Consider the following 26,459-nt stretch of genomic DNA (forward strand, 5'->3'; position numbering starts at 1 on the left):
TCTCCTTCCTACCCTGGCTGCCTGTTCTTCTCCAGAGGTAACCCTGTGCCCAGTTTCCTGAGCATCATTCCAGAGATATTCTGTATATACATAAGTGTTTTTACGTTCCCAGGAGAGTTTTGTATTTTTGTTTTCTAAAAGCTAGAGAAGACTCGTGTGTCTTTGCGACAGAAGGAAAAGAACGAGAAGAGAGGTAGAGGTTGAAGAAGCAAATTACTGGAGGAGTCACTGGAGTGAGGTCGTAGAGGCAGTGGGAGAGGATGGGGCTGGCGACGTTGCTTCAGCAAGAGGAGTGGACCTGCTCAGGGCTAGGAAGGGGGCAGCCTGAGGGCAAGAGAGATTTCTGATGCTGCACCGCTCAGACGGCCCAAGTGCCCTCAGCCTGGTGCTGGCAGAGATGCGTGTAGGGGAGATGGGTGGCTTGAGGAGGATGGCAGGATGATGTAAAATTGCCACTGTGGACGCTGGAAAATACCACAGAACTGTCAGAGCCAAATATCCATCCAGAAAGGTTTATTTTGATGATTTGTAAAAGAAATATCATCATACCAACTTAAAGCTATTTACAAATTAAAAAATAATTTTACAGAAACGTATTCATGTCATATTACATTAAATAGTTTTAGTTAAAATGGTACAGGTAGTGTTGAACAAACACAACAAAACATAAACCAAGTTCTAAATCACATAAATGCCTTCAAAGTGTGCTTGAAAACCACTTAAGATGCTCCAGGAAAAACCTGGAAAAATATGATTTCGGGAACCAGCGGTAAAGAGATCACATCACTGGGTGCAGGTGACGTGGCCGACTAACAGCCACTTGAACCTTGAACTGCAACCAGGAGCTCAGACGCAGGCGGAAAAACACCTAAGAGTTCTTCTTCAATTTACTTAGTCTGGTGTAGCTCACAGAACACAGGACTTGGAAATTTACACTCTGATCCATGTGAAGGTAGTTTTAATCAAGGAGGATGTTATTTGTGGCTAAGTGGGCATCACACTCTTTTTTTGCAGGCTACCTGCCAATCTCTGTTCCAGGGAGCCGGATGGGGCAGCCCTCACGGCGTGGAGCCCGCTGCTCCTGCCCGCCCTGCTTTAGCACACGTGAACGGCCCCAGGGGAAGAACGCCGTCCAAAGTCCGGGTGCTGACCTTGCTCTCGGATGCGGCCTCTGATCAACACTGGCGCTGTCCCCGAGGCCAGGGCCGGAATGCCTGGCAGCTGCCCGGGCACGCTGCCCTCAGTGCAGTTGCCAGGCCACATTACGCAGTGGCCAGCAGCTCCGTGGAGATGCTAAAGTTTGAGACCTGAGTGTCAGGGATTGCTGCTGACAAATAATTTTTATGAGGAAAGTGAACAAAAACAGGTGTTTACCGAGACCTGAGAATTATTATCTACTTTAATTAAGCAAAGGTACAGAGAGAGATCTATTTCAGCTCATTCCTTTAAGTATGGCCCTTAAAAATAAACAGAACTCCCCTACTTCATATTGCCTGACTTGCAGCCAGGTATGTGACCCTAAAGTGTAAGTCCCAGCATACATGTCATTAATAATTAAAAATAGCCATTTTTACTAATCTGGTAACTAGTGACATTTCATGATTACAAGCCTTAAAAATTTAATACAAGTACAATTTTTTCTTGTACACAGAATGCTCACACATTAAAATATTGAAGGCACTTTTAGGTTACATGATAAACAAAAATACATCAATAGAGAGGACTGTTTATTGGTTCCTTCAGTTTCTGTGTCCATGGTAATCGCTGAGAGCCCAGTTCTGTACTTCACCTTTGGCGAACAGTGTGAAGAAAATGGCACCAAATACATTGATAGCAGCAGCGATACAGAAAACAGTTTGCCATTCTGCAATAGTGTTCTATAGAGAAAGAAAAAACCGCAAAGGAAAAAAATGTTTGTTTATAGTCCACTTTATAAAAAAGACTGTGTCACAAGAATGTCACAACAGCAGCATTATTCATAAAAGCCTCAAGGTGAAAACAACACAAATGCCCATCAACAGTGAGACTGTCGTGTATTTGCTCAATGGAATACTATACAGCAATGAGAATGAATGAGCCACAACAACACAAATACATCTCACAAACAAAAGGGTAAGCAAAAGAAGCCAGACACAAAAGAGTACATGCGGAATGATTCCACTGATATAAAGCTGAAAATTAGACAAACGAATTGATCCTGTTAGAAGCCAGGACTGTGGCTCCTCTTGGTGAACGAGGAGTGCTGGGGAGGGACACCTGGGGGCTTTGCAAGGAAGGCACTGTTCTGTTTCTTGATTGGGTACATGGATGTATTAACTTTGTGAAAATTCATCCAGTGGTATACTTAGGATTTGTGCATTTTTAAAATACACATTATACTTCAATAAAAAGTTTACTAAAAATAAAACACATGGCATGTCCTGGAATCACGTGTTAGCAGGAGAGTATTATGCTCACACATCATCTCCCAAGTCCTTGGGTGGGAGGAGTCAGGTAGATAAGTAAGGAAGCATGGACTTTGAAGTTCAAGCCTGAGGCCCAGCCTGAAAGATTCCACAGGACTCTTGAATGGCACACAACACAGGACACATGTGGGATTTGTCAATAAGAGATGAACAAAACACAGCCGTTCAGTGTATAATCCAGTGGTGTAAAAATATTAAGCAGTCATCTAATTTCTGGGTCACAGGACTAATTTTAACAACCATTTTTCAGATTTTTACAATTTCAATCTAATCAGAGGGCTACATTTGCAGCATTTGAAAAAGAAAAAACAAGCAGTAGAATTGGCAATGAGGAAGGATAAGGAAAGGCTCTAGGAAGCTAGAATGAGGCCGCTCACTCAGGAAGAAAGGAGAGCTCTGTGGTTGTTGTTACACTTATCTGAGATGGACGTATCGTGATGAAAAAGAAAATCTTACAAATCATCTTAAATTTTAGGAACTGTTTAGATACACTAAGAATGTGTCACTGTTCTAGAGGAGGAGTCAGGCAATGATTACTTCACGGACCAGAAAGGAATGTTTAAGACAGCTTCTCATAACCCCTAAGACAAAGCTGCTCTGTGTGCCCTACAGGATATAAAACACCTCAATGTTATTTGGAGGCAGCAAGGGACTTAAAATCAATCAATTGTACCAGAAATCTTGCATAACTCCTAGTTTGTTTTTTAACGAAAATTCTACCAGTTTTTAGAGAATGCTGTTTTGTAATAAAATAGACTCTCAGACACACTTTGATTTTTTTTCTTTTCTGAGGAAGATTGGCCCTGAGCTAACACCTGTTGCCAGTCTTCCTGTTTTTGCTTGGGTAGTGTGTAGGTCCACCCTGGGATCCCAAGCTGCTGCTGAAGTGGAGTGCGCCAAACTTAACCACTATCCCATGGGGCCAGCCCCGCACTTTGACTTTTAATTATTTCATTATTTATTTATACTCTGACTCATTCCACAAAGTTTTTGAGGTACTGCAGTAATTCTAATTGTAAGAAATTACAATTATAAAGGCGAATGTGTTTCTCCTTCTTAAAAATAAGATCCTTTTACTAACATTAAACAAATGCTATGATAACATATGCCAAATCCAGTTCAGTTCCCACTTTACAAACACTCAAGACGTTAATTTAGGAATCCGTATTTCCCTAGCAGAAGTGCTAGGATTATGAATAATAAGTAAAATTAATACATAGTGATGTGCTGTCTTTGGTTCTTGCATTGCCACAGTGCTCCATGAAGATAAGGCTAAATATTTCTTTTCTTTTTCTTCTTCTTCTCCCCAAAGCCCCCCAGTAGATAGTTGTGTATTTTTAGTTGTGGGTCCCTCTGGTTGTGCTACGTGGGACACCACATCAGCATGGCCTGATGAGCGATGCCATGTCCGCGCCCAGGATCCAAACTGGTGAAACCTTGGGCCACCGAAGCGGAGCGCGGGAACTTAACCACGGGGCCGTCCCCGAGGTTAAACATTTCTGATGTGTCCATATTTGAGGCATAGGTTTAGAAAAAAACTTTCCCAACATCCCTTCCTATTAAATGAGAGAAAATAGTAATGAGGAGGCACTGATTCATTTAAGGAAGCAATTAGAAATGGCGGAGAAGAAACAGGAACACCATCTGTGGTGAACACATCCATGTCTGAAGTCAGTATATTCAGTAAATAAGAAACTTTGTAAGCATATCCTGAAATTCTAAGGATTAGATAGTGTTCATTTGATCACAGAAACAAAACAAAGAGAAAATTAAGTCTCTTTTAGAGGTTTAAGTCAGCCTTTTAAAGAATATATTTCACCAGTCCTTGAGTTTTGTTTTTTTTTGGTGAGGAAGATTAGACCTGAGCTCACATCTGCTGCCAATCTTCTTCTTCTTCTTTTTTTTGGTGAGGAAGACTAGCCCTGGGCTAACATCTGTGCCAATCCTCCTCTGTTTTGTAGTGGGTTGCTGCTACAACATGGCTTGACAAGTGGTGTAGGTCCACACCCAGGATCCAAACCCACAAACCTGGACTGCTGAAGCAGCATGCTGTACCTAACCACTAGGCCACGGGGCCACCCCGAGATTTTTTTAAACAGTAGAAAACTGGAGACGGGACTCTAAGGTGATTTACTTTGATTTCTTTTTTTTTTTTTCTTCTTTTTCTCCCCAAATCCCCCCAGTACATAGTTGCATATTTTAGTTGTGGGTCCTTCTAGTTGTGGCCTACTTTGATTTCTTATATAACTAGGCAGCCTTTGAGACTGCCGAGCCTTTGCTGACTGACCTGGTCCCGTGCCGCCTTCCAGCTTCAGGCTGGCCTGTCCCCAGCCCAGCCTGCTTCTCAGGGCTCAGTGCCCGGCCAGGGCAGCCCTTCCCACACCCGGCTCACTCGTCCAGGGCTCCTTCTCACAAGCGGTGTTCTCTCCTCTGGGCCATACTCTGCACACACTTCTTGTGCAGCGTTTGTCACATTGTACTTTATTGGATTACATGGAGTCTCTAAATGATGAGTTTCTCAAGTGTAGAATAGTCATTTTGCCTTGGAATCCTCAGTATCTAGCATATTAATAAGCACTCAACCCATGCCGGTTGAACACGTTTGACTACTTCAGGGCTCACTGACTCATGAGGCAGCCCATTCTATATAGAAACAGCTTTAAACCGAGCGCTCTCCTGTTGTCCCCTCATAACTCCCTTCTCTCTGTCTCTGTGGAACTGCCGAGGAGCCCCATCTTTCACGTGGCAGTCCTTCAGGTATGTGAGGACATCCCCGTGTCTTCTCACCCTTCTGATCCTCTAAGATTCTCTGTTGTATCAACTGTTCCTTATTCATTCTCACAAGATTCCCTGATGCCTCTCTTCTGTGGATCCACTTCTGGAATAATTTTACATTGCCAGTTTTTATTCGCTCAAACCAAAGACACAAGGTACTTGTCTGGTATAATATAACAACTTTTAAGTACTTGTGTGGTTTCAGCTACAAGGTCTTCATGTAACTGAGTTCTCTGGTTCTGTCTAAAATCTAAAGAGTGTTCTTTGAAAACAGACTCTCCCATCCATTAAGGCACTTAGCTTTTTGTTGCTATAAGGAATTGCATAGGAATAAACATCCGGAATTTTACCCCAATTAAGAAATACTCAACTTTGACACAGACGGGCAGCTTCAAGTGAACTGTTTAGACCTTTTCAGTTTACAAGCAAATCATCTACTTACGCCAGGTGTCAGACTCTTAGCGATGACAGGCCCAGCCATCCCTGGAATGGTGGCGAAGGTGTTGGTGATGCCCAGGAGGATGCCGGCGTACCTGCGGAAACAGTGCCACAGAGCTCACAGCTTGCTGCACATTTAAGCGGCTTCCTTCAAAAGACAACTGTACCACTGTCTTCTTGGGACATTTTATGTCTAAACGAAACGTCTTTTTGACATAGGACTGAATATTTAGCTGGTGAAAACCCTGCATTTCAATTGTCAATTAGTGTTCTAACGTTATCTAGGGGAACTCGGCCACTGAAACGATCCCTTTCGTAGTGATGTAGAAAAGTGCTGGCATAGGACTTTCACAGGCGACTGGATCTAGACAGGAAGCCTGATGAGTCTTAAAATTCTTTTGAGTTAAAATAAAGAATTTATTTCCTGATTACAAAATTTATTTCATTGTTGAAAATTGAAAAAAATAACATTAAGAAGAAAATAAAATTACCTATAATTGTTCCATATACTATTAACATTCTGGTAAATATCCTAATTATTTTTGTTTATATGTATATCTTTCATTTTTAAATAGGCTTTTTTTTTTTTTTTTGGGTGAGGAAGATTGGCCCTGAGCTAACATCTGTGCCAATCTTCCTCCATTTTGTATGTGGGATGCCACCACAGCATGGCTTCACAAGCAGTGTGTAGGTCCATGCCAGGGATCTAAACCTGCAAACTGTGGCCCGCCGAAGAGGAGTGCACAAACTTAACCACTATGCCACTAGGCTGGCCTTGTGTTTTTCTTTTTTTTTTGGTGAGGAAGATTTGCCCAGAGCTAACATCTGTTGCCAATCTTCCTCTTTTTTTGCTTGAGGAAGATTAGCCCTGAGCTAGTATCTGTGCCAGTCTCCCTCTATTTTGTACGTGGGTCACCACCTCAGCATGGCTGACAAGTGGTATAGGTCTGTGCCTGGGATCCGAACCTGTGAACTTGGGCTGCTGAAGTGGAGTGGGTGGAACTTGAACCACTCGGCCACAGGGCCAGCCATATATTTCTAGTATGTTATCACAGAAATGAGATTATATTGAACATACAATTTCACAACTTCTTTGTTCCACTTACTACATACCTGCCTGTAGCTAAGTCCTTGCAAACTGGCCGAGAAATAGACAAGGGGGGCTGCATCGAGTGTGTGTCTGTATGACAAAAAGCATTTTTAATAAACTCAGAAAAAGTTCTCATTTATTTTAAGGGTAAATCTTAGGGAAGTGGGATATTCCTATCTATGTTTAGATGCAAATCTTTAAAGCAAGAATTCCCGCCTGTATTTGGGAAATGCTAATGATCTGTTGATTTCTCCAGTACCTGAGAAATATATGCAGACGAAGGAAGGCTACCCTAGCCAAGATCTTAGGTACCATCCTAAGAAGAAGGAAATGCTTATCATTTTCTATAAAGAAGTCTGACTGGACTGGGAATCGGAGACCTAACAATTTCCGACCTACCTCCACCGTTAACCATCTGCGTGACTTTGGGCAAGTTAGTGATGGATTATTATTTCCCTTATCATTTATGGGTCATAGATGGATACATGTAACATATCTGGTGGTCCCAGCTGAGCTCCTCTACATCCCAGCAAGGATACTAAAAATTTTTTTTGAGTGTAACACACATATTGAAATGTGCACAAATTGTAACCGTACAGCTTGGTGAATTTTCACCAAGTGAACACAACCATGCCCCTAGCATCCAATCAAGAAACAGAACCTGCTCGTATAAACATTTTAAAGGACATTTTACACACCGTTGAACTGCCTCTCAGTAGTTATAAACTTTAATTTGAATAATCCTAATTTTGTCAGGTCACCCCTACTCAGAAACTGCCATGGATGGTTTAGTGCTCACACTAAGAAGGTGCAATCTTTTGCCTGGCTGCGGTGGCCTGGCCCGGGCCCATGTGCCCAACCTCATTTCCTATTTCTGCACAACGCACTTCAGATCCAGACAGCTTTATTCCAGCTGCTCACATCTGGCTTGCTCATTCCTGCCACTTGTCTTTATTCACACTATACTACCTGACATCCACACCCTTTCCATCCAAACCTCTTGCTTGGCACCTCTTCCATGAAGTTTTCTCTGTCTAGTTCAGTTCATACTGAGCTCTGCCTTCTCAGGATCTTTACTGTTCTTCAAGCTTGTATCACATTTTCTAAGAGGAGACTGTTCTCTAATTCTAACTCTGCAGTCTCACTGCAAACCCACTTTTACTCCCCTTTATTACTTCCAGCGGCCAGTTCAACATATATGCTCATTCAATACGTGCTGACGAGAGAAGTGGCACGTGGCCCACATTTATTCTAGGCCCCAGGCCTGGACTCCTGGGGCTCTGGTCACACTGACTGCTGGAGCTCTGTCCCATGAAGACTAGCACCTCCCTTGGGCACTGGCTCCAAAGGGTGCCGATTCCTGATCAGGAATTTCATATAAATGGAATCATACAGTACACAACCTCTCGGATTTCATACTAGGGTCACTAAACATCGTTTCAAGTTGTGTGTATCAACAGTTCATTCCTTTTTTGTTGCTCTCTCTTTTAATTGAAGAAACTGTGATTTTTGTCCTGTAGATAGTCCTACATTCTGGATTTTGTAGATTGCATGTATGAGGCATCATTTAACATAATCTCGTCCTCTGTATTTCCTGTACACTGGTAGTATCTAGACTCTAGATCCTCAAGGGTTCATTAGATTTAGGTTTGATATTTTTAGCAAGAAAACTTGGGGCCAGCCAGTGGCCGACTGATTAAGTTTGCATTCTGCTTTGGCAGCCTGGGGTTTGCCGGTTTGGATCCTGGGCGTGGACCTACACACCACCATCAAGCCATGCTGTGGCGGCATCCCCAGAACCAGAGACTTAAACTAGGATATACAACCATGTACTGGGGCTTCGGGGAGGAAAAAAAAAGGAGGAAGACTGGCAACAGATGTCAGCTCAGGGCCAGTCTTCTTCATACACAAAAAAAGTTAAAGGTGGTAGTGGAGCTAAAAATTACTTAACCAAGTAAACGGCATTTCTTAATTTATTTTTCATAAAAGTCACTAAGACATATACAAAGTTCAATTAGAACTTTTAATTTTTCATGAAATAATCAGTGTTATTATAAAATAAAATTTCAGTCAAAATTAAAGAAGCTTAATGTTTATTGTCCATATAGTCTTATTGTGGGATAATACTATTTCTAATAGGGTGTAGGATCCTCAATACCTTTGCTGTGGACTACTGATCTGAAATTCCTCTTCCCATTTTGGATGTGGAAAAGTGCCTGCTAAGGACTGAACTGTGTCCTCCCAAAATTCTTATGTTGAAGGCCTAACCCCAATGTGACTGTATTTGGAGAGACGACTTTTAGGAGGTAATTAAGGTTAAATGAAGTCATAAGGGTAGAGTCCTAACCTAACAGGACTGGTGGCGTTACAGGAAGAGGAAGAGAGAGACTGCTCTATCTCTGTGAGCATGTACCAAAAAAAGGCCCCCTGAGGACACAGGGAGAAGGCGGCTGCGTGCCAGCCAGGAGGAGAGGCCTCAGCAGAACCCGACCCTGCTGGCAGCCTGATCTCAGACTTCCAGCCTCCAGAACTGTGAGAAAATAGATTCTGTTCTTTAAGCCACCCAGTCTGTGGTATTTTGTATGGCAGCCTGAGTGGACTCACACAGGGTCTAAATAAAAAATCCTGCAGAACCTAATTCAGTTATCTATAAACACCACAAATTTTTATGTTCAAAACTCACGCATACAGGATGCAATAACAAAGCCAGCAGCACAGATCTTTCCGGCTTGTGCCCTTTAGGGAGTGTATCTTAAACTAACCAAGCTTGGCAGAACTGTCTCTCCTTTTGAACCATTAACACCTTGGCAGGAGGAGGAGCCGACCGCACTGTGGCAGCCTTTTCAGCGGCAGGTGTTAACGCCGCCGATGAGTGCTGTGAACTCTGAATGTCAGCACCAAGAAGCTCACTCAGGCATTCACACTGCACTTGGCCAGGAAGGGCCAGGAAAGATTGATGACTGCTCAGAGAAAAACATGTTGTACCGACTCAGTCTGGATTCCGTGCTACTGGAGTACTAGAATTCTGTGGGACTAACAGTTAAAAATCTATCTAATACCCTTGAATCTGGGCAACAAAATTATCCATAGAAAATCCCCACTTTAGTCTATAGAAGAAAAGGCTTAGAAAATACCATGTACACATTTATATGTTAATAGGAACACTGACTGTTTATTAAGAAACATTATGTCAGGCACGGATCTAAGTATTTTATGCATATTATCCCATTTTAATAGTAAAATCAACCCCCTGAGGTAGGGATTATTATCTTCATTCTATAGATGAAGAAAGAAAGACTGTAAAATGTTACCCAATTTGTCTGAATCCAAATCGGTATTTAAGAATTTAGTTATAATCTATAACTCTGCCTTGTTAAAAACATAGTCATCACTGAATTCAATCTGTAGGAAAGATCAATTTTCTCATGCTTAATTTTTCACCAGAGGCCTCATTGCTGAATGCTTAAAGGTCTGTGGTCCCTGAATGCTTGTGTTCTGACCGGCAGAGTGTCACCCACTGCATGGCACTCTGGTTACCAGAGACAAAAAGTGCCTATGCAACAACACAGTCATGAGATCTGTAACCCCAGTTACTCAAAGATACAGGGAACTAGAAACAACTAGATGCTTTGAACCAAGAAATGCTAGTTGGAAAATAAAAACTGAGAGCTCATCTGAAAGGTTGAATCAAAATATAAGGGAGACAAATAATTTTGACTTTGACTAGCGTATCTTACATTTGTACAGCTGTATAATTTTAAAAGTTACGTATGCTGTTCACAGCACACAGACACACGTTGACCACAGCCAGAAGCCTGGTGCCTTATATGGCACCACTCTTCCTCTGAGGCACACAGGCACCACCCACTCTCCTAACTTCTACAACCATTTGCTGGCATCACTTATGTCATTAAGTTTGGCTTCATATCCTATCTAGATAACTGTCTTTTTTACTTATAATACTCACACAATGTCAGGGCTGCACCAGGATCTTTAAGATGTAGAGTTCAACCACTCAGCTGATGCTTAAAACCTAGTTGCAGGATCCCGCCTAGTACTGTCCAGGAGATGCCTCTGGACATGGCCGGATCACCCTCCAAGCCAGCATAAGCTTGCACAGATGCGAGCAGGGACCACGCTACTTTTATGATTGTCTTAACATTTGCTACTTACTTGAAAGATCTTAAAAACTGCTCATCGTAGATGCACTAGTAGTTATTTTGAGAACTCAGGGAACAGAACTCATTGCAGAGAACGGACACATACTCTGGCTGCCTCAGTGAACGTGGACCATGCAGCTGGAAGACGGGAGTTGAGACTTAGGTCTGCCATGTACTAGCTGTGACTCTGGAAGTCACGTAACTCCTCCGTGCTGGAGTTTCTTCCTTTCAAAATAGTCCTTTGTGTTCAGATGTTGAACACAACCTCCTGTGTTATCTTCACATGTGGTAGTGGATGTGACTGACGGCCTCCTCAGCAGCCATTCCATGAGGTTTGAGGGGCACTGGCTCGTTCACCTCTAACTTGAGGGGTGGGTGCTGATCCCCATAAAGTCAAATGGTATTCCCTTGGATATGTGACAGTTTTTTTTTTAAAGCAAATTTATTTTATTTTTTTCAGGAAGATTAGCCCTGAGCTAACATCTGCTGCCAATCCTCCTCTTTTTGCTGAGGAAGACTGGCCCTGAGCTATCACCCGTGCCCACCTTCCTCTACTTTATATGTGGGACGCCTACCACAGCATGGCTTACCAAGCGGTGCCAAGTCTGCACCCAGGATCCGAACTGGTGAACCCGAGGCTCCGAAGTGGAACATGAGCACTTAAACGCTGCGCCCCTGTGACTCAGTTTGGTTCGAGAATGAAGCCCAGGACTTATTTCCACATTGGGAGAGGAAAAGATCCTTTTCTTTCTTGATTGATGTGAATGCAAAAGCAGCTAACTCTTGTCATTACTGGCAATCATTTCATTGTGTGATTTTACAAGCAGACCCAGCCTTAGGGTAAAACCAGCATCATGAAAGGCAGAGTAGAGAGTGGAAAAGAAACAAGTCTTTGGTGATATAAGTGGACAGCTGGACAGCAACTCTCGCCTGGAGCCTCTTGTCTCTGGACTTCACACTAAAGTGCATCCGTAGGTCAGGCTGCTTAGCAGCTGACAGGAGGATTTCCATCACTTCAACTAAAGTGTCTAGGAGACAACACCGCCTAGAGCTCTTTTGTGCCAAATTTCTCAATTCCCACATCCCTCTGACTGTTCATCAACCTTAAGCGTGTTAAAATCTCAATGCTAGATCAATCCAACAGCATGTTTTCAGTCTCCCACTTAGGGTACTGAACACCACTGAAAGAAGTAACTTTGTAAAGAGTGAGCGTACAAAATTAATTCCCACTTCAGCTTATCCTCATCGATGCCAACAATCCCTTCTATGAGTTCTTAGTGACGGTTTTTCTCAGTAATCATCTTGAACCTTTACCATTCTCAAGTCTCTTACTCCGCCTATCCTCTTTCCCATGCTCAGCAATGAGCCTGACTCCCACGCCAGAGGTATCAAAGACAAACAGTTAAGATTCTTCTTAGATATTGCTGCATAGTAAATTACCTCAAAACATAGCAGCTTCAGAGAACAAAGACTGATTATCTCACAGGTTCTGGGGGTCAGGAATACAGGAGTGGCTCAGCTGGGTGGTTCTGGCTCAGAATCTCTCATGAGGTTTCAGTCAAGATGTTGGCCGGGGCTGCAGTCAGCTGAAGACTTGACTGGGGCAAGAAGAATCCACTTCTAAGCTCATTCATGTGGCTGCTGGCTAGAGGCCTCAGTTCCTCCCCATGTGGGCCCTGTCACAGGGGTAGGTGTCCTCACTACATGGCAGCTGGTGCTCCCCAGTGTGAATCACCCGAGAAGGACGGAGAGCAAGGAGGATGCTGCTACGCTTACTATGACCTTGTCAGACACAATCACTTTTGCCACATTCTGTTCATCAGGAACAAGGTGCTGGCCCAGCCCACGCTCAAGGGGAGGGAAAACAGGCCGCCTTTCGAAGGGAGGAGCGTCCAAGAATGAGTGGACATATTTTTAAACCACCGCAATTCTAAACAACTCATCTCACCTGAAAACTTATTCAGCTGAACCCACCTGACTCTCTCCTTCCTCAGTTGAAAGCTAATCCCTCCACTTGGACTCCGGATCTCATTCCTTCCTGCCTTCTACCAACCAGTAATTTTCAATTCTTTCTTTCAGCTTTAATCTCTCATCTTTTTTAAAGATTTTATTTTTCCTTTTTCTCCCAAAAGCACCCCCAGTACACAGTTGTGTAGTTTTAGTTGTGGGTCCTTCTGGTTGTGGCATGTGGGATGCTGCCTCAGCATGGCTTGATGAGTGGTGCCATGTCCGCGCCCAGGATTCAAACCAGCGAAACCCTGGGCCGCCAAAGCCGAGCACACAAACCTAACCACTCAGCCACGGGGCCGGCCCCTAATCTCTCATCTTTTATTGGCCTTCCTTTCTCAGCATATTAACAGCTTGGGTCTCTTTCATCTTAAAAAAAAAATCTTTCATCAATATGTGTCTATCATCAGCTTTTTTCCCTTTCCTTCATAGTTTTGAAATAGTTGTTTATTGGCAGTGGTCCTCTAATTTTAATGTCCATGAGAACCTGGCAGAGCAACAAAATGCAGATTCCCTTGCCCTATCATAAACGATTCTGCTTTTTTTTTTTTAACAAGCACTCCTGATGACTTTGATGTGGATGGGCTAAAGATCACACTTTCAAAGTCACTGCTTTTGCTGTCTCCATTTCCTCATGTTTCCATTCATTCCTTATGCCAATGCAGCCCCGCTTCCTTCTCGTTGCTCCACCAAGATGTTTAATAAACTTCTCCCTCTGGTTGTCCAACCCAAGGGACATTTTCATTTCCACTCTACTTGCCTTCTCTCTGGCATCTGACGCTGCTGATCAAGCTCTCCCTTGGGGGAATCCCAATTCTCTACTTATTCCCTTCTCCTTCTCCTCAATTATCTCTGCATCAGGCTCTTCTTTCTCCTAATGGATTCCCAAGGTTCTCATCACAGTTTGCTGAGTAATTTTATCTAATTCTGTGGCTTCCTCTACTACTTATATGTTGATGACTCCTAAATCTTTATTTCTCATCCAGATCTCATTCTTGAATTGGAGACTAGATAGTCTTGGCTTCCCTGATACCACATTCTTGATTTTCCTTCTATCTCTCTGTTACTCCTTTTTAGTTTCTTTGTCTGGTTATTTTCCCTCCTTCTGGTCTCTAAATGTTTGTCAAGATCCAGTCCTGAGACCGCTTGTCATTCTACCTTCTCTCCCCAGGAAATCTTGAAGAATTTTGCTATGTGGATTACTATTCTCTCATTTTCCCTTCCAGTCAGACTGCTTTTCTGAGTTCCAGATCCATACATCAAACAGCCTACAACGGCTGTTTTCTAGATGTTTCCCCAAATATCTAAAATTTAACATGTCTGAAATTTTTATCTTCCCCCAAGACTCTTCATCCTTCAGGCATCCCAATTCCGGTAAGTCCACCACTCAGGTGCCCGTGCCAAATACCTGGAGATCATCATCCTTGACATCTTCTTCCCTGTTCAGGTCTAATCTATTGCCAATTCCCACCTACTGTATTCACAAGACATCTCAAATCTATCTACTTCTTTATACTCCATCCCCTCTTAACTAGGTTACTGCAATAGGTTCCTAATTGGTTGCTTCTACTTGTACTCTTGTCCACACAAGAGTGATCTTAAAATACAGAGAATGTCATTTCCTGCTTGCTCTGGATACAATGTAAAATGCTTACCATGGGCTCCTGCTTACTCCCCAGTGGCTTTCTTCTCTGCATCTCAGCCACAAATGACCTACTCTCAGTTCACTAAAATACACTGTTATGGGGTGAATGTTTATGTTCCCTTAAATTCCTATGTTGAAGCCCTAACCCTCAGTGACTATATTTGGAGAAAGGGTCTCTGAAGGTGATAAAAGTTAAATGAGGTCATAAGGGAGGGGCCCTGATCTGACGGCTGGTGCCCTCGTAAGAGACACCAGAGCTCTCTCCCTGTCCACATGCACACACACACTCACGCCTGTGTGCACACCGAGGAAAGGCCACGCGAGCACACAGCAAAAAGGTGGCCCTTCTGCAAGCCAGGAAGAGAGCTCACACCAGAAACCAACCTTGCTGGCTTGATCTTGCACTTCTAACCTCTCAAATTGTGAGAAAATAAATTTCTCTTGTTGCAGCCAGCCGTCTACAGGATTTTGTTATGGCGGCCCAAGCAGGCTGACACACACCGATTTCTTTTTCCACTTGTGTAAACTCTTGTGTCAGTAATATTATTCCCTTTTTGCCTGGCTAACTTCTTACTCATTCTTCAGGCTTTAGCTGAAATATCACTTCCTCAGAGAGACCTTCCCGTACTCCCTGACCTACATTATATCTCCTTATTATATTTTCTTACTTTTTCTTCAAAAAGTTGGTTTCTATTTGTGTGATTCTTTTGTGTCTACCACTCTAGACTAAGAGCTTCGCAGGCCAGGGCTGTATTGCTGGCACTTGGCAGGCATTTGATAGTACTTGCCAAAAGAATGAATTATCGCAATAGATTACAATTGTTTACTTTTTTATTGTTTCTTTCCTAAACTAGGTTATCTCCTTGCAGCAGAAGCTGGGACTTATTTGTTGTAGTGTCATATCAGGGCAACATGTATAGGAGACACTCCATAAATGCTTGTTGTGTGAGTGAGAGACCAGGGCCTCGCCTTGAACATGCACAAGAACCACATGAGGATCTTAACATGAGAATTCTGGTTCAGTAAGTCTGTGGTGACGCCTGAGATTCTGCATCTCTCACAAGCTCCCACACGATGCTGATGCCACTGGACTCTGGACCAAGCACACTTTGAGTAGTGAGGGATGAGATTACTCTAAATCCTTCCTAGTTCCAACTTTCTATGATTCTAGAGACTACATAATTGGACGATGTCATCTATTTAACTGAGTTCATGTGCAATCTTTTCTAGATTCCTTTTCTAATCAAGAGCATAAAGGAACATATTTCAGTGCTGTAATTATTTGCTATTTCCTTGGATCCTCTTTTGGGTACTCAGGCTTAGTTTCCACTTTGCAATCTCAAATACATTTCTCAAGTCCCTGTGCAGTGACTGGTTCACATTTCCTCCTGTCCTTGCTCACAGAAATGGCTTCTTGTGCCTTTATTCCTTCAACTTTAAGGGGATCTTTATTATATCAATTATGTCTGTATCAGATCTTTCAAATTATCACTAAATTTAACAAAGTTTTCTTGAATTTAATTTGCCTTTCAAGTATGCTTCTTTTCTTTCCTCATTATGTTAAACTCCATCAGTTTTTAACTCACCAATATGTATACTCAATAAATACTTCCTAGCTTGTAAGGCTCACAAAATTCTTCCCTCTAATTTCTACTTGACAAAGTCTCTGGTATATTGTAAATACTTCCAGTGCTAGACATTTGGTCTTTGTGATTAAAACCAGAGGTTCATTCATTCAACAAATATTTACTGAGCACACGATGTGAAAGGTACTATAATAAAACTTTCATGCATGACCAATCTTGGGATGTGAAAACATGATTATATTGCTACATAGGATAAGAGATATATTAGAAGAGTTTTTTGATCACAGTAGACTTCTCATGTACAGTGTAAAATTTTTATTATTCTGATTATCAGAACCTTATGCTTTAAAAAATCTAATTCAGCCACTACATCCATATTGAAAATATGAAAGGTTTTATATTTAACAAGGATTAAGGTAAACATGTAGTTTAAAAATAAAAATCATATAAAACTATACAAAGAATGGTTGAACTTCAAAATGTAAACACTTCAAATATTTTAGTAAGTTTAATAATTAATCAAATCTATTTCTGGTTCTGAAAGTTTAAATTCATTTTAACTATATGAAACACTATGAAGATAATAACTCAAGAAGGTACCACTCTCTCTATAAAATGAGTGGCTCTTTGGTAGTCAGTATACAAGCAATTATTGTTCCTACAAACGTCAAATTACTAAAAAAAATATTACTGTTTAAGCCAAGTAGTTATCATTGTCAGATGAGCAACTGCCAGATTCCTAGCCACACAGAAGACCGATAGGCTCTGTGGGCTTCTGCAGTGTAACTTCTGTGGGAATTCTGAATCTTAGGGGGCCTTTCCATCCCAAGACTGTGATTACATTGGCAAGGCATAAATTACTGAGGTGAAGTAATATGCAGTCATGTGTCATTATTAATATAATTAATTCCACAAAAGAATTATGTGAAAGTAAATATATATGTGAAAAGTGAATATATAACATAATATCCATAGACTATGGCTGAATACTAAAGTATGTCTATTGAAATTGTTTTGAGATTGGTACAGAGTAGAGAAGTTGAGAGGGCAAAATATCTTAATGAGATTGCTGAGAGGATGGTGGCATAGATGTACTCTGAACTCATCTCCTCCTACAGACACAACAAACTGACAATTACTCTTGGGACAACTAACCCTGAGAGAGAACTGGAAACTGGATAAAAAGAACCCCACAAGAAGTGACACAGCTAACTTGTAACGAGGGGAAAAGGCAGAAATTCCTTGCTGGAGAGAACAAAGCCACAGTCTAGCTGCAGTGCTTCATGGCCAGGAGCAATCCCAAGGTACGAAGCCTTCCCTGGAGGAGTAGGGGATCTGAGCAGGAGAGCTAGACCAGAATAAGCAGCTTTTGGACTCAGCACAACTGAGAAATGTGTCATAATACCTGGCTTTGCTGGCTATTAACAACAATGGGAAATACCCCCAGAAAAGCTATCAAACATAAGAGAAGGAAAAGCCTGCTCTTAAAGGGCTCACGCACAAATTCAACTGTTTCTGAAAGCAACCTAAAATCACTAGAGAGAAAGGTGCACGGTCCTTTTCTTTGGTGAAAAGAGACTCACTTGACAGACTCTGGGTGCATCTTGGTGCGAGGTGAGACCTCCCAATGCTGAGAACACCTCCCCAGGGACTGAGACGTTGGTGGCAGTCATTATTGTGACCTAGTACAGGCGTGCTCACATAGATGCTAGCAGATGCCACTGGAGTCCTTGCCCTGGCCTGTTGCCACGGGGGTCTGCCCCAGCCACCAGAAGACTGATTTAATCCAGCTCAGCCAGGGAAGGCAGTCCACCCTAGGGACTGGTCCCACCCAACAGCAAGCCCTTGGGCAACCTGTGGGCCTGCATAGACGGTGTGTGTGGGGCCTTTGCTGTGGGGCGAGTGGGGGTCCACTTCAGTAGGTCAGGGCGTGTGCATGGGGCAGGACAGCGTTGAAGGGTGTGTGGCCCTGAGGGTGGTGGGGCTTGTCAGTTGCAGCAGACTTGTGCTTCTCAAAGAGCCACATAGGAGATCAACCGCACCTTCCAAAGCCTGAAACAACTGCGTGCTCCCACACGTGGGGCTGGCCCCAATCAGCTGCAATCCTGAGAGAGCTGACAACAGCCTTGCATGCTGGAGGCCTACAGCAACTGTAAGCCCCTGAGCCTCGCAACCAGCCACACTCGGAGCCTACTCACTTGACAGAAAAACTGCAGCAGAAATGTAGTATTAGACCTTGCAGCCAACTGTGTTGGGGCTCCCTATGCCTGAAAAAGTGACTGAAGGGTCCATAGCAGGCCCTAATAGCTGAGCATTACAACCAGCTGGCCAGGGGGACAGTCTAGACACCCTGGGCACCTGCAGCAAGAGAAATCCTGCCACAACAGAGGGACACATGTAGCCCATACAGGGGACACTCCTGGAACGTTTGGAACTGGTGACAAGAGGGAAGCACATGGCTGGGCCTCATAAGGCATCTCTTACATAAGGTCACTTCTCCAAGATTGGGAGCCATAGCTGACCTACCTAATACATAGATATAAGCACAGAGAAAGAGGCAAAATGACGAGACAAAGGAATATGTTCCAAATAAGGGAACAGGACAAATCCTCAGGAAAAGAACTAAACGAAACAGAGATAAACAATCTACCTGACAAAGAGTACAAAGTAATAGTCATAAGGATGCTCACTGATGTTGGGAGAAGAACAGATGAACATAGTGAGAACTTCAACCCAGAAATGGAAAATATAAAAAAGAACCAATCAGAGCTGAAGAATACAATAATGGATTGAAAAATTCACTTGAGGGACAGAAAGTAGATGATACAGAAGAACGGATCAGTGAGCCGGATGAAAGACTAGAGGCAATCACCCAAGCTGAATAGAAAAAAAAGCACTGAATGAGGACAGTCTAAGGGAAATATGGGACATCAAGCACAGTAACATCCATATTATAGGTGTCCCAGAAGGAGAAGAGAGAGACAAAGGGGCAGAGAATCTATTCAAAGAAATAACAGCTGAAAACTTTCCTAACCTAAGGAAGGAAACAGACATGCAGGTACAGGAAGCACAGAGAGCTCCAAACAAAATAAACCAAAGAGGCCCACACCAAAATACATTACAATTAAAATGTCAAGAATTAAAGATAAAGAGAGAATCTTTTTAAAAAATTATTTACTTATTTATTTATTTTTTGAGGAAGATTAGGCCTGAGCTAACATCTGCTGCCAATCCTCCTCTTTTTGCTGAGGAAGACTGGCCCTGAGCTAACATCTGTGCTCATTTTCCTCTACTTTATATGTGCACACCTGCCACAGCATGGCTTGACAAGCAGTGTGTAGGTCTGCACCTGGGATCCGAACTGGCAAACCCCAGGCCACTGAAGTGGAATGTGTGAACTCAACTGCCGTGCCACCAGGCCAGCCCTAAAGAGAGAATCTTAAAAGCCACAAGAGAAAGGCAAGTGACATACAAAGGAAACCCCATATGACTATCAGCTGACTTCTCAGCAGCAACCCTATAGGATAGAGGAGAGTGGCATGATATATTTAAAGTGCTGAAAGGAAAAAAACCTATAGCCAATAATACTTTACCTGGCAAGGTTATCATTCAGAATGGAAAGAGAGATAAAGAATTTTCAAGACAAAAAACTAAAGGAGTTTATCACGAGGAAACCAGCCTTACAAGAAGTGCTAAAGAGACTTAGTTAAGTGGAAAAGAAAAGACCACAAATAGGAACAAGAAAATGATCCAAAAACAAACAAAGAAGCTAATCATCAGGGAAATGCAAATCAAAACTACACTAAGATATCACCTTACACCCGTTAGATTGGCAAAAACATCCAAAACCAAGAATGACAAATGTTGGAGAGGTTGTGGAGAAAAAGGAACCCTCATACACTGTTGGTGGGAATGCAAACTGGTACAGCCACTATGGAAAACAGTATGGAGATTTCTCAAAAAGTTAAAAATAGAAATACCCTATGACCCAGCTATCCCATTACTGGGTATCTATCCTAAGAACCTGAAATCAGAAATCCCAAGAGTCCGTTGCACCCCTATGTTCATCGCAGCATTATTTACAATAGCCAAGACGTGGAACCAACCTACATGCTCAGAAACTGATGACTGGATAAAGAAGATATGGTATATATACACAATGGAATACTACTCAGCCATAAAAAAAGACAAAATTGGCCCATTCGCAGCAACGTGGATGGACCTCGAGGGTCTTATGTTAAGCGAAATAAGCCAGTCAGAGAAAGACGAACTCTATATGACTCCACTCATAGGTGGAAGTTAACATATTGACAAGGAGATCTGATCGGTGGTTACCAGGGAAAAGGCGGGGTAGGGGGAGGGCACAAAGGGGGAAGAGGTGATCCCACAACATGACTAACAATAATGTACAACTGAAATCTCACAAGGTTGTAATCTATCATAACATTAAAAAAAAAAAAATGAACTGGAAAAAAAAAACAAACAAAGAAAACAAAACAATAAAATCACTGGTAAAGATGAATATATAGTAAAGGAAGCTATCAACCACCAATGAAATTAACACAAAGGTGAAAAGACAGAAGCACTAAAATTATCTGTTTCCGTGATAAGAGTGTAACAGATACACACACACAAAAGAGGTTATAGATGATATCAAAAACATAAAATGGGGGAGGAGAGGAGTAAAAGAGTACAGCTTTTAGCAAAAAGTCAAACATAAGAGATCATTGACAATATAGATTGCTATTTATGTAGGTTATTATACATGAACCTCATGGTAATCAGAAACCAGAAATCTATAATAAATACACAAAAAATTAACAGAAAGGAACCCAAAAATAATACTTAAGAAAGCCATCAAACCACAAGGGAAGAGAGCAAGAGAAGAAAGGAACAGAGAAGAACCACTAAAACACCCAGAAAAAATGTAACAACATGGCAATAAGTACATTCTTATCAATAGTTACTTTAAATGTCAATGGACTAAATGCTTCAATCAAAAGACACAGGGTGGCCAACTGGATAAAAAAACAAGACCCATATATATACTGCATACAAGAGACACACTTCAGACTTAAAGACACTCACAAACTGAAAGTGAAAGGATGGAAAAAGATACACCACACAAATGGCAAGAAAAGAAAGTGGGGGGGTAGTAATATTTATATTAGACAAAATAGACTTTAAAACAAAAACTGTAACATGAGACAAAGAAAGGCACTACATAATGATAACGGGAACAATCCAACAAGAGGACATAACACTTGTAAATATCTATGCACCCAACACAGGAGCACCTAAGTATACAAAGCAATTATTAACAGACATAAGAGGAGAAATAGATAGTAACACAATAATAGTAAGGGACTTTAACACTCCACTTACACCAATGGATAGATCATCCAAACAGAAGATCAATGAGGACACACTGGCCTCCAATGACACATCAGACCAGAGGGACTTAGTAGATATAGAACATTCTGTCCAAAAACCACAGAAAACACACTCTTTTCAAATGCACAGGGAACATTCTCCAAGAAAGATCACGTTAGGCCACCAAACGAGTTTCAACAAATTTAAGAAGACTGAAATAATACCAAGCATCTTTTCTGACCACAACAGTATGAACACAGAAATCAACTACACAAATAAAACCAGAAAAGCCACAAATATGTGGAGATCAAACAAAATGTAACTGAACAACTACTGAGGCAACGAAGAAATCAAAGGAGAAACCAAAAAATTCCTGGAGACAAATGAAAATGAAAATATGACATGTCAAAATTTATGGGATATAGCACAAGTGGTGCTAAGAGGGAAGTTTATAGCAATATAGGCCTACCTCAAGAAACAAGAAAAGTCTTCAATAAATAATTTAACAGCACACCTAAAGGTACTGGAAAAAGAAGATCAAACAAAGCCGCAAAAGAGTAGACGGAAGGAAATAATAAAAATCAGAGCAGAAATAAATGAAATAGAGACTAAAAAAACAACAGAAAAAATCAATGAAAATAAGAGCTGGTTCTTTGAAAAGATAAATAAAATTGACAAATCTTCAGTCAAACTTAAGTTTCCTTAAGGCACTGATCTTCAGAGAAGGTGAAATGGCTTTAGACAGCTAAGATTAGAATGAGAAACCCATTCAACATCACTATGAGGGCAATGCAAACCCAAACTACAATGAGATATCACCTCACTCCAGTCAGAATGGCTGTAATTAACAAGACAGGAAACAACAAGTGTTGGAGAGGATGTGGAGAGAAGGCAACCCTCGTGCACTGCTGGTGGGAGTGCAAACTGGTGCAGCCACTATGGAAAGCAGTGTGGAGATTCCCCCCAAAATTAAGAATACAGTGATGTCAGCAACATGGTGGATTGAGCTATTCCCTTTGTCTCTCCCCCTTTCGAATCTCAACTAAACGGACATTCACTGACCAACAGAGGAAGCCCACACAGTACAACAGGATGCCTGAGAGACACATGCAGCTATAAATCTGAGGGTGGAAGGACTGGCCCTCTGGGAAGTGGCAGAGAGAGGTGAGCACTCCCGGCCCCTCCCCCGGTAGCCCTGTGCACATGCATGAACACTTTCCAGCTTGGTGCAAGTGCCCTGAAATTGGGAACATGCACTGGATTGACTGTAGGAAGAGGTGGTGGCTGCCCTTAGCCCACTCGTGATTGCTTTCCTGGTGGTGGGGAGGAGCCCACTGTGCCCGTGTGGGCCCAAGGAGGGGCCCCAGCTCAGTGTCAGGGAGGAAGCCCCACCTACCAAGCACAGTGGCCGGCAGGACCCCAAGCAGAAACCACAGCAGAGGTATATGCTGGAGCAAGTGCACTGCAGGCCTGCGTGAGCACTCACAGTACTACTGAGCCCCAAAAGAGGGAATGTGCCCCTGGGGTGACTGTAAGAAGAGGTGGCAGTCCTTAGCCTGCTCCTGATCGCTTTCCTAGTGGGGGAGGAGCCCACTGGGTCCCTGCAGCCCCGAGGAGCAGCCCGAGCTCCATCCTGGCAAGGAAGCCCTGCCCACTGAGCACAGCCCACACCAGCACCTGAACGCTCCCCTGGAGGGTCCAGCACTCACAGTACCACCACAGCTTCCAGCAGATGAGGTTGCACCCGAAACACTGCTCCTGCTCCCACCTAGCAGCAACAGGTGGAATGTGCGACCTAGTACTGCCACAGATGCCCCAACAAAAGACCAGTTCATCAAACACCACGAGAAACTGCAGCAACAATTCAGGCCAGAAGGAAAAAGACGATTCTCCAGAAACCAACCCTGAAGGCACAGACATTTACAACTTAAATGACATAAATCAAAACAGCTGTCATAAGGAAACTCAACGATTTACAAGAGAACACTGAAAGATAGTTCAATGAGCTCAGGAATAACAGGAATCTCTTCAACAAGGAGATTGAACTTATAAAAAAGTATCGAGCAGAAATTCTGGATATGAAAAACAATGAAATAAAAAATCATCTACAATCTTTAAGAAATAGAGCTGATGTTATGGAGGAAAGAATTAGTGATTTACAGGATAAAAATATAGAAATTCTACAGGTGGAGGAGGAGACAGAACTAAGACTTAAAAAAAATGAAGGAATTATCTGAAAAATATCTGACTCAATTAGGAAAGGCACCATAAAGATTATACGTATTCCAGGGGGAGAAGAGAGGGCAGAAGGAGCAGAGAGGTTGTGCAAAGAAATAATTGCTGAAAATTTCCCAAACCTGGGGAAGGATCCAGATTTACAAATGCATGAAGCTATTAGAATGTCTAATTACATCACTGTCAAAAGACCTTCACCAAGGGATATCACAGTAAAACTGGCAATAGACAATGACAAAGAAACAATATTAAGGGCAGCAAGGCAGAAGAAAATAACCTACAAAGGAATCCCTATTAGGCTTTCAGTGTATTTCTCAGCAGAAAACCCACAGGCTAGGAGAGACTCAAAATACTAAAAGACAAAAACTTTCAGCCAAGAATACTCTATGCAGAAAAAATGTCCTTCAGATATGATAGAGAAATAAAAGCTTTCACAAATAAACAAAGGCTGAGGGACTTCATCGCCACTAGACCTCTCCTACAAGAAATGACTAAAGATGCCCTCACACCAGCAACAAAAAGGAAAGGTCTACAAAGCTCTGAGCAAGGAGACAAACAGAGAGACATGATCAGAAACCTGCAGCTCTCAACCAGAACAGGGAGGCAAAGGCTCAATTACAACTTAAAAGAGAAAGGGAAAGAAAGCATCAAACATAATGATAAACACTTCAACTCAGCCACAAATGCACAAAATTCAAAACAGAACAATTTCTAACAGCAGTTACTCAGAAGGGGAAGAGGAAGAGGATAGAACCTGCTTAGGTTAATAGAGATAAGAGGCTACAAGAAAGTGGACTATTTCATCTATGAGATCTTATATACAAACCTCACGGTAACCACTAAACAAAAAATCAAAGCAGAGTTCACAATTCACAAAATGAGAGAAAACTGAGAAAACCTCCTCAGAAAACCAACAAAATGAAATAGCAGTCAGAAATACAAAGGAGAGAAGCAATGGAAACATAGAACAACCAGAAAACAACAGATAAAATGGCAGTATTAAACCCTCATATAACAATAATCACTCTAAATGTAAATAGATGGGGTTCGCCAATCAAAAGACACAGAGTAGCTGGATGGATTGAAAAACAAGACCCAACAATATGCTGCCTCCAGGAAACACACCTGAGCTCTAAAGACAAACACAGGCTCAGATTGAAGGGATGGAAGACAATATTCTAAGCTAATAGCCAACAAAAGAAAGCAGGTGTTGCCATACTTATATCAGACAAAGCAGACTTCAAGTTAAAAAGGATAATGAGAGACAAAGAGGGGCAGTATATGATGATAAAAGGGACGTTCCACCAAGAGGACATAACACTTGTTAATATATATTCACCTAACACTGGGCCACCAAAGTACATAAAGCAATAATTAACAGACCTAAAGGGAGAAATTAACAGCAACACAATAATAGTAGGGGACTCAACACCCCACTTACATCAGTGGACAGATCATCCAGACAAAAAGTCAACAAGGAAATAGTAGATTTAAACAATACACCTGATCAGATGGACTTAACAGATACATAGAGAGCATTCCATCCCAAACCAACAAAATACACATTCTTCTCAAGTGCACATGGGTCATTCTCAAAGACAGACCATATGCAGGGAAACAAGGCATGCCTCAATAAATTTAAGAAGACTGAAATCATCTCAACCATCTTTTCTGACCAGAATGCTATGAAACTAGAAATCAGCTGAAAAACTAGGAAAGTCAGAAATATATGGTGACTAAACAACATGCTATTGAACAACCACTGGATCATTGAAGAAATCAAAGGGGAAATAAAAAATAACTGGAGACAAACGAAAATGAAAATACAACATACCAATTCTTATGGGATGCAGTAAAAGTGTCATAAGAGGGAAATTCACAGCAATTCAGGTGCATCTAAACAAACAAGAAAAATCTCCAATAAGTAATCTTAAACTGCACATAACAGAACTAGAAACAGAACAAATGAAGCCCAAAGTCAGCATAAGGAGGGAAATAATAAAAATCAGAGCAGAAATAGAGACTAAAAAAACAGTAGAAAGGATAATGAAACTAAGAGCTGGTTCTTTGAGAAGATAAACAAAATTGACAAACCCTTAGCCAGACTTACCACAAAAAAAAGAGAGAAGGCCAAACAAGTAAAATTAGAACTGAAAGAGGAGAAATGACAACAACAGATATTGCAGCATACAAAGGTTTATAAGAAAATACTATGAAAAATTATATGCCCACAAATTGGTTAACTTAGAAGAAATGGGTAAATTCTTAGACTCATACAACCTCTCAAAACTGAGTCAAGAAGACATAGAGAATCTGAATAGAAAAGTCACAAGAAAAGAGATTGAAACAGTAATGAAAAATCTCCCCAAAAACAAAAGTTCAGGACAAGACAGCTTCTCTGGAGAATTCTACCAAACATTCAAAGAAGATTTAATAACTATCCTTCTCAAACTATTCCAGAAAATTGAAGAAGACAGAATGCTTCCTAACTCATTGTATGAGGCTAATCTTACCCTAATACCAAAACCAGACAAGGAGAACACAAGGAAGGAGAATTACAGGCCAATATCACTGATGAACATAGATGCAAAAATCCTCAACAAAATATTGGCAAACTGAATACAGTAATACATTAAAAGGATAGTACACCATGATCAAGTGGGATTCATTCCAGGGATGCAGGGA

General features: G+C 41.8%; 1 protein-coding gene and 1 long non-coding RNA gene across 9 annotated transcripts in view; one reads left to right on the top strand and one right to left on the bottom strand.

Moving 5' to 3' along the window:
- Positions 1-498: 498 nt before the first annotated feature.
- The window catches only part of SLC17A5 (solute carrier family 17 member 5), a 69,672-nt gene continuing 43,711 nt past the window's right edge, over positions 499-26,459 (bottom strand). For 4 of the 8 annotated variants that reach the window (XR_011522501.1, XR_011522502.1, XM_070558948.1 and 1 more), the window contains 2 exons: positions 5,683-5,773; positions 499-1,877 (listed from right to left, as the gene is read on the bottom strand). Coding sequence is in view for 4 of the 8 variants with exons in the window: in XM_070558948.1 (XP_070415049.1) it covers positions 1,740-1,877; positions 5,683-5,773 (229 nt within the window). In the remaining 4 variants the exon portion in view is untranslated. Of the gene's footprint in view, positions 1,878-5,682; positions 5,774-6,791; positions 6,859-26,459 lie in introns of those variants that run through there. The other 4 variants (XM_070558940.1, XM_070558941.1, XR_011522503.1 and 1 more) reach the window with 3 other exon arrangements.
- LOC139073601 (uncharacterized) lies at positions 5,115-16,378 on the top strand. Its single transcript, XR_011522506.1, has 2 exons — positions 5,115-5,222; positions 11,389-16,378. It is a non-coding gene; the product is annotated as an uncharacterized lncRNA (long non-coding RNA).

This window comes from Equus przewalskii, chromosome 9 (assembly GCF_037783145.1).
Source record: "Equus przewalskii isolate Varuska chromosome 9, EquPr2, whole genome shotgun sequence".
NCBI classification, from domain to species: domain Eukaryota; kingdom Metazoa; phylum Chordata; class Mammalia; order Perissodactyla; family Equidae; genus Equus; species Equus przewalskii.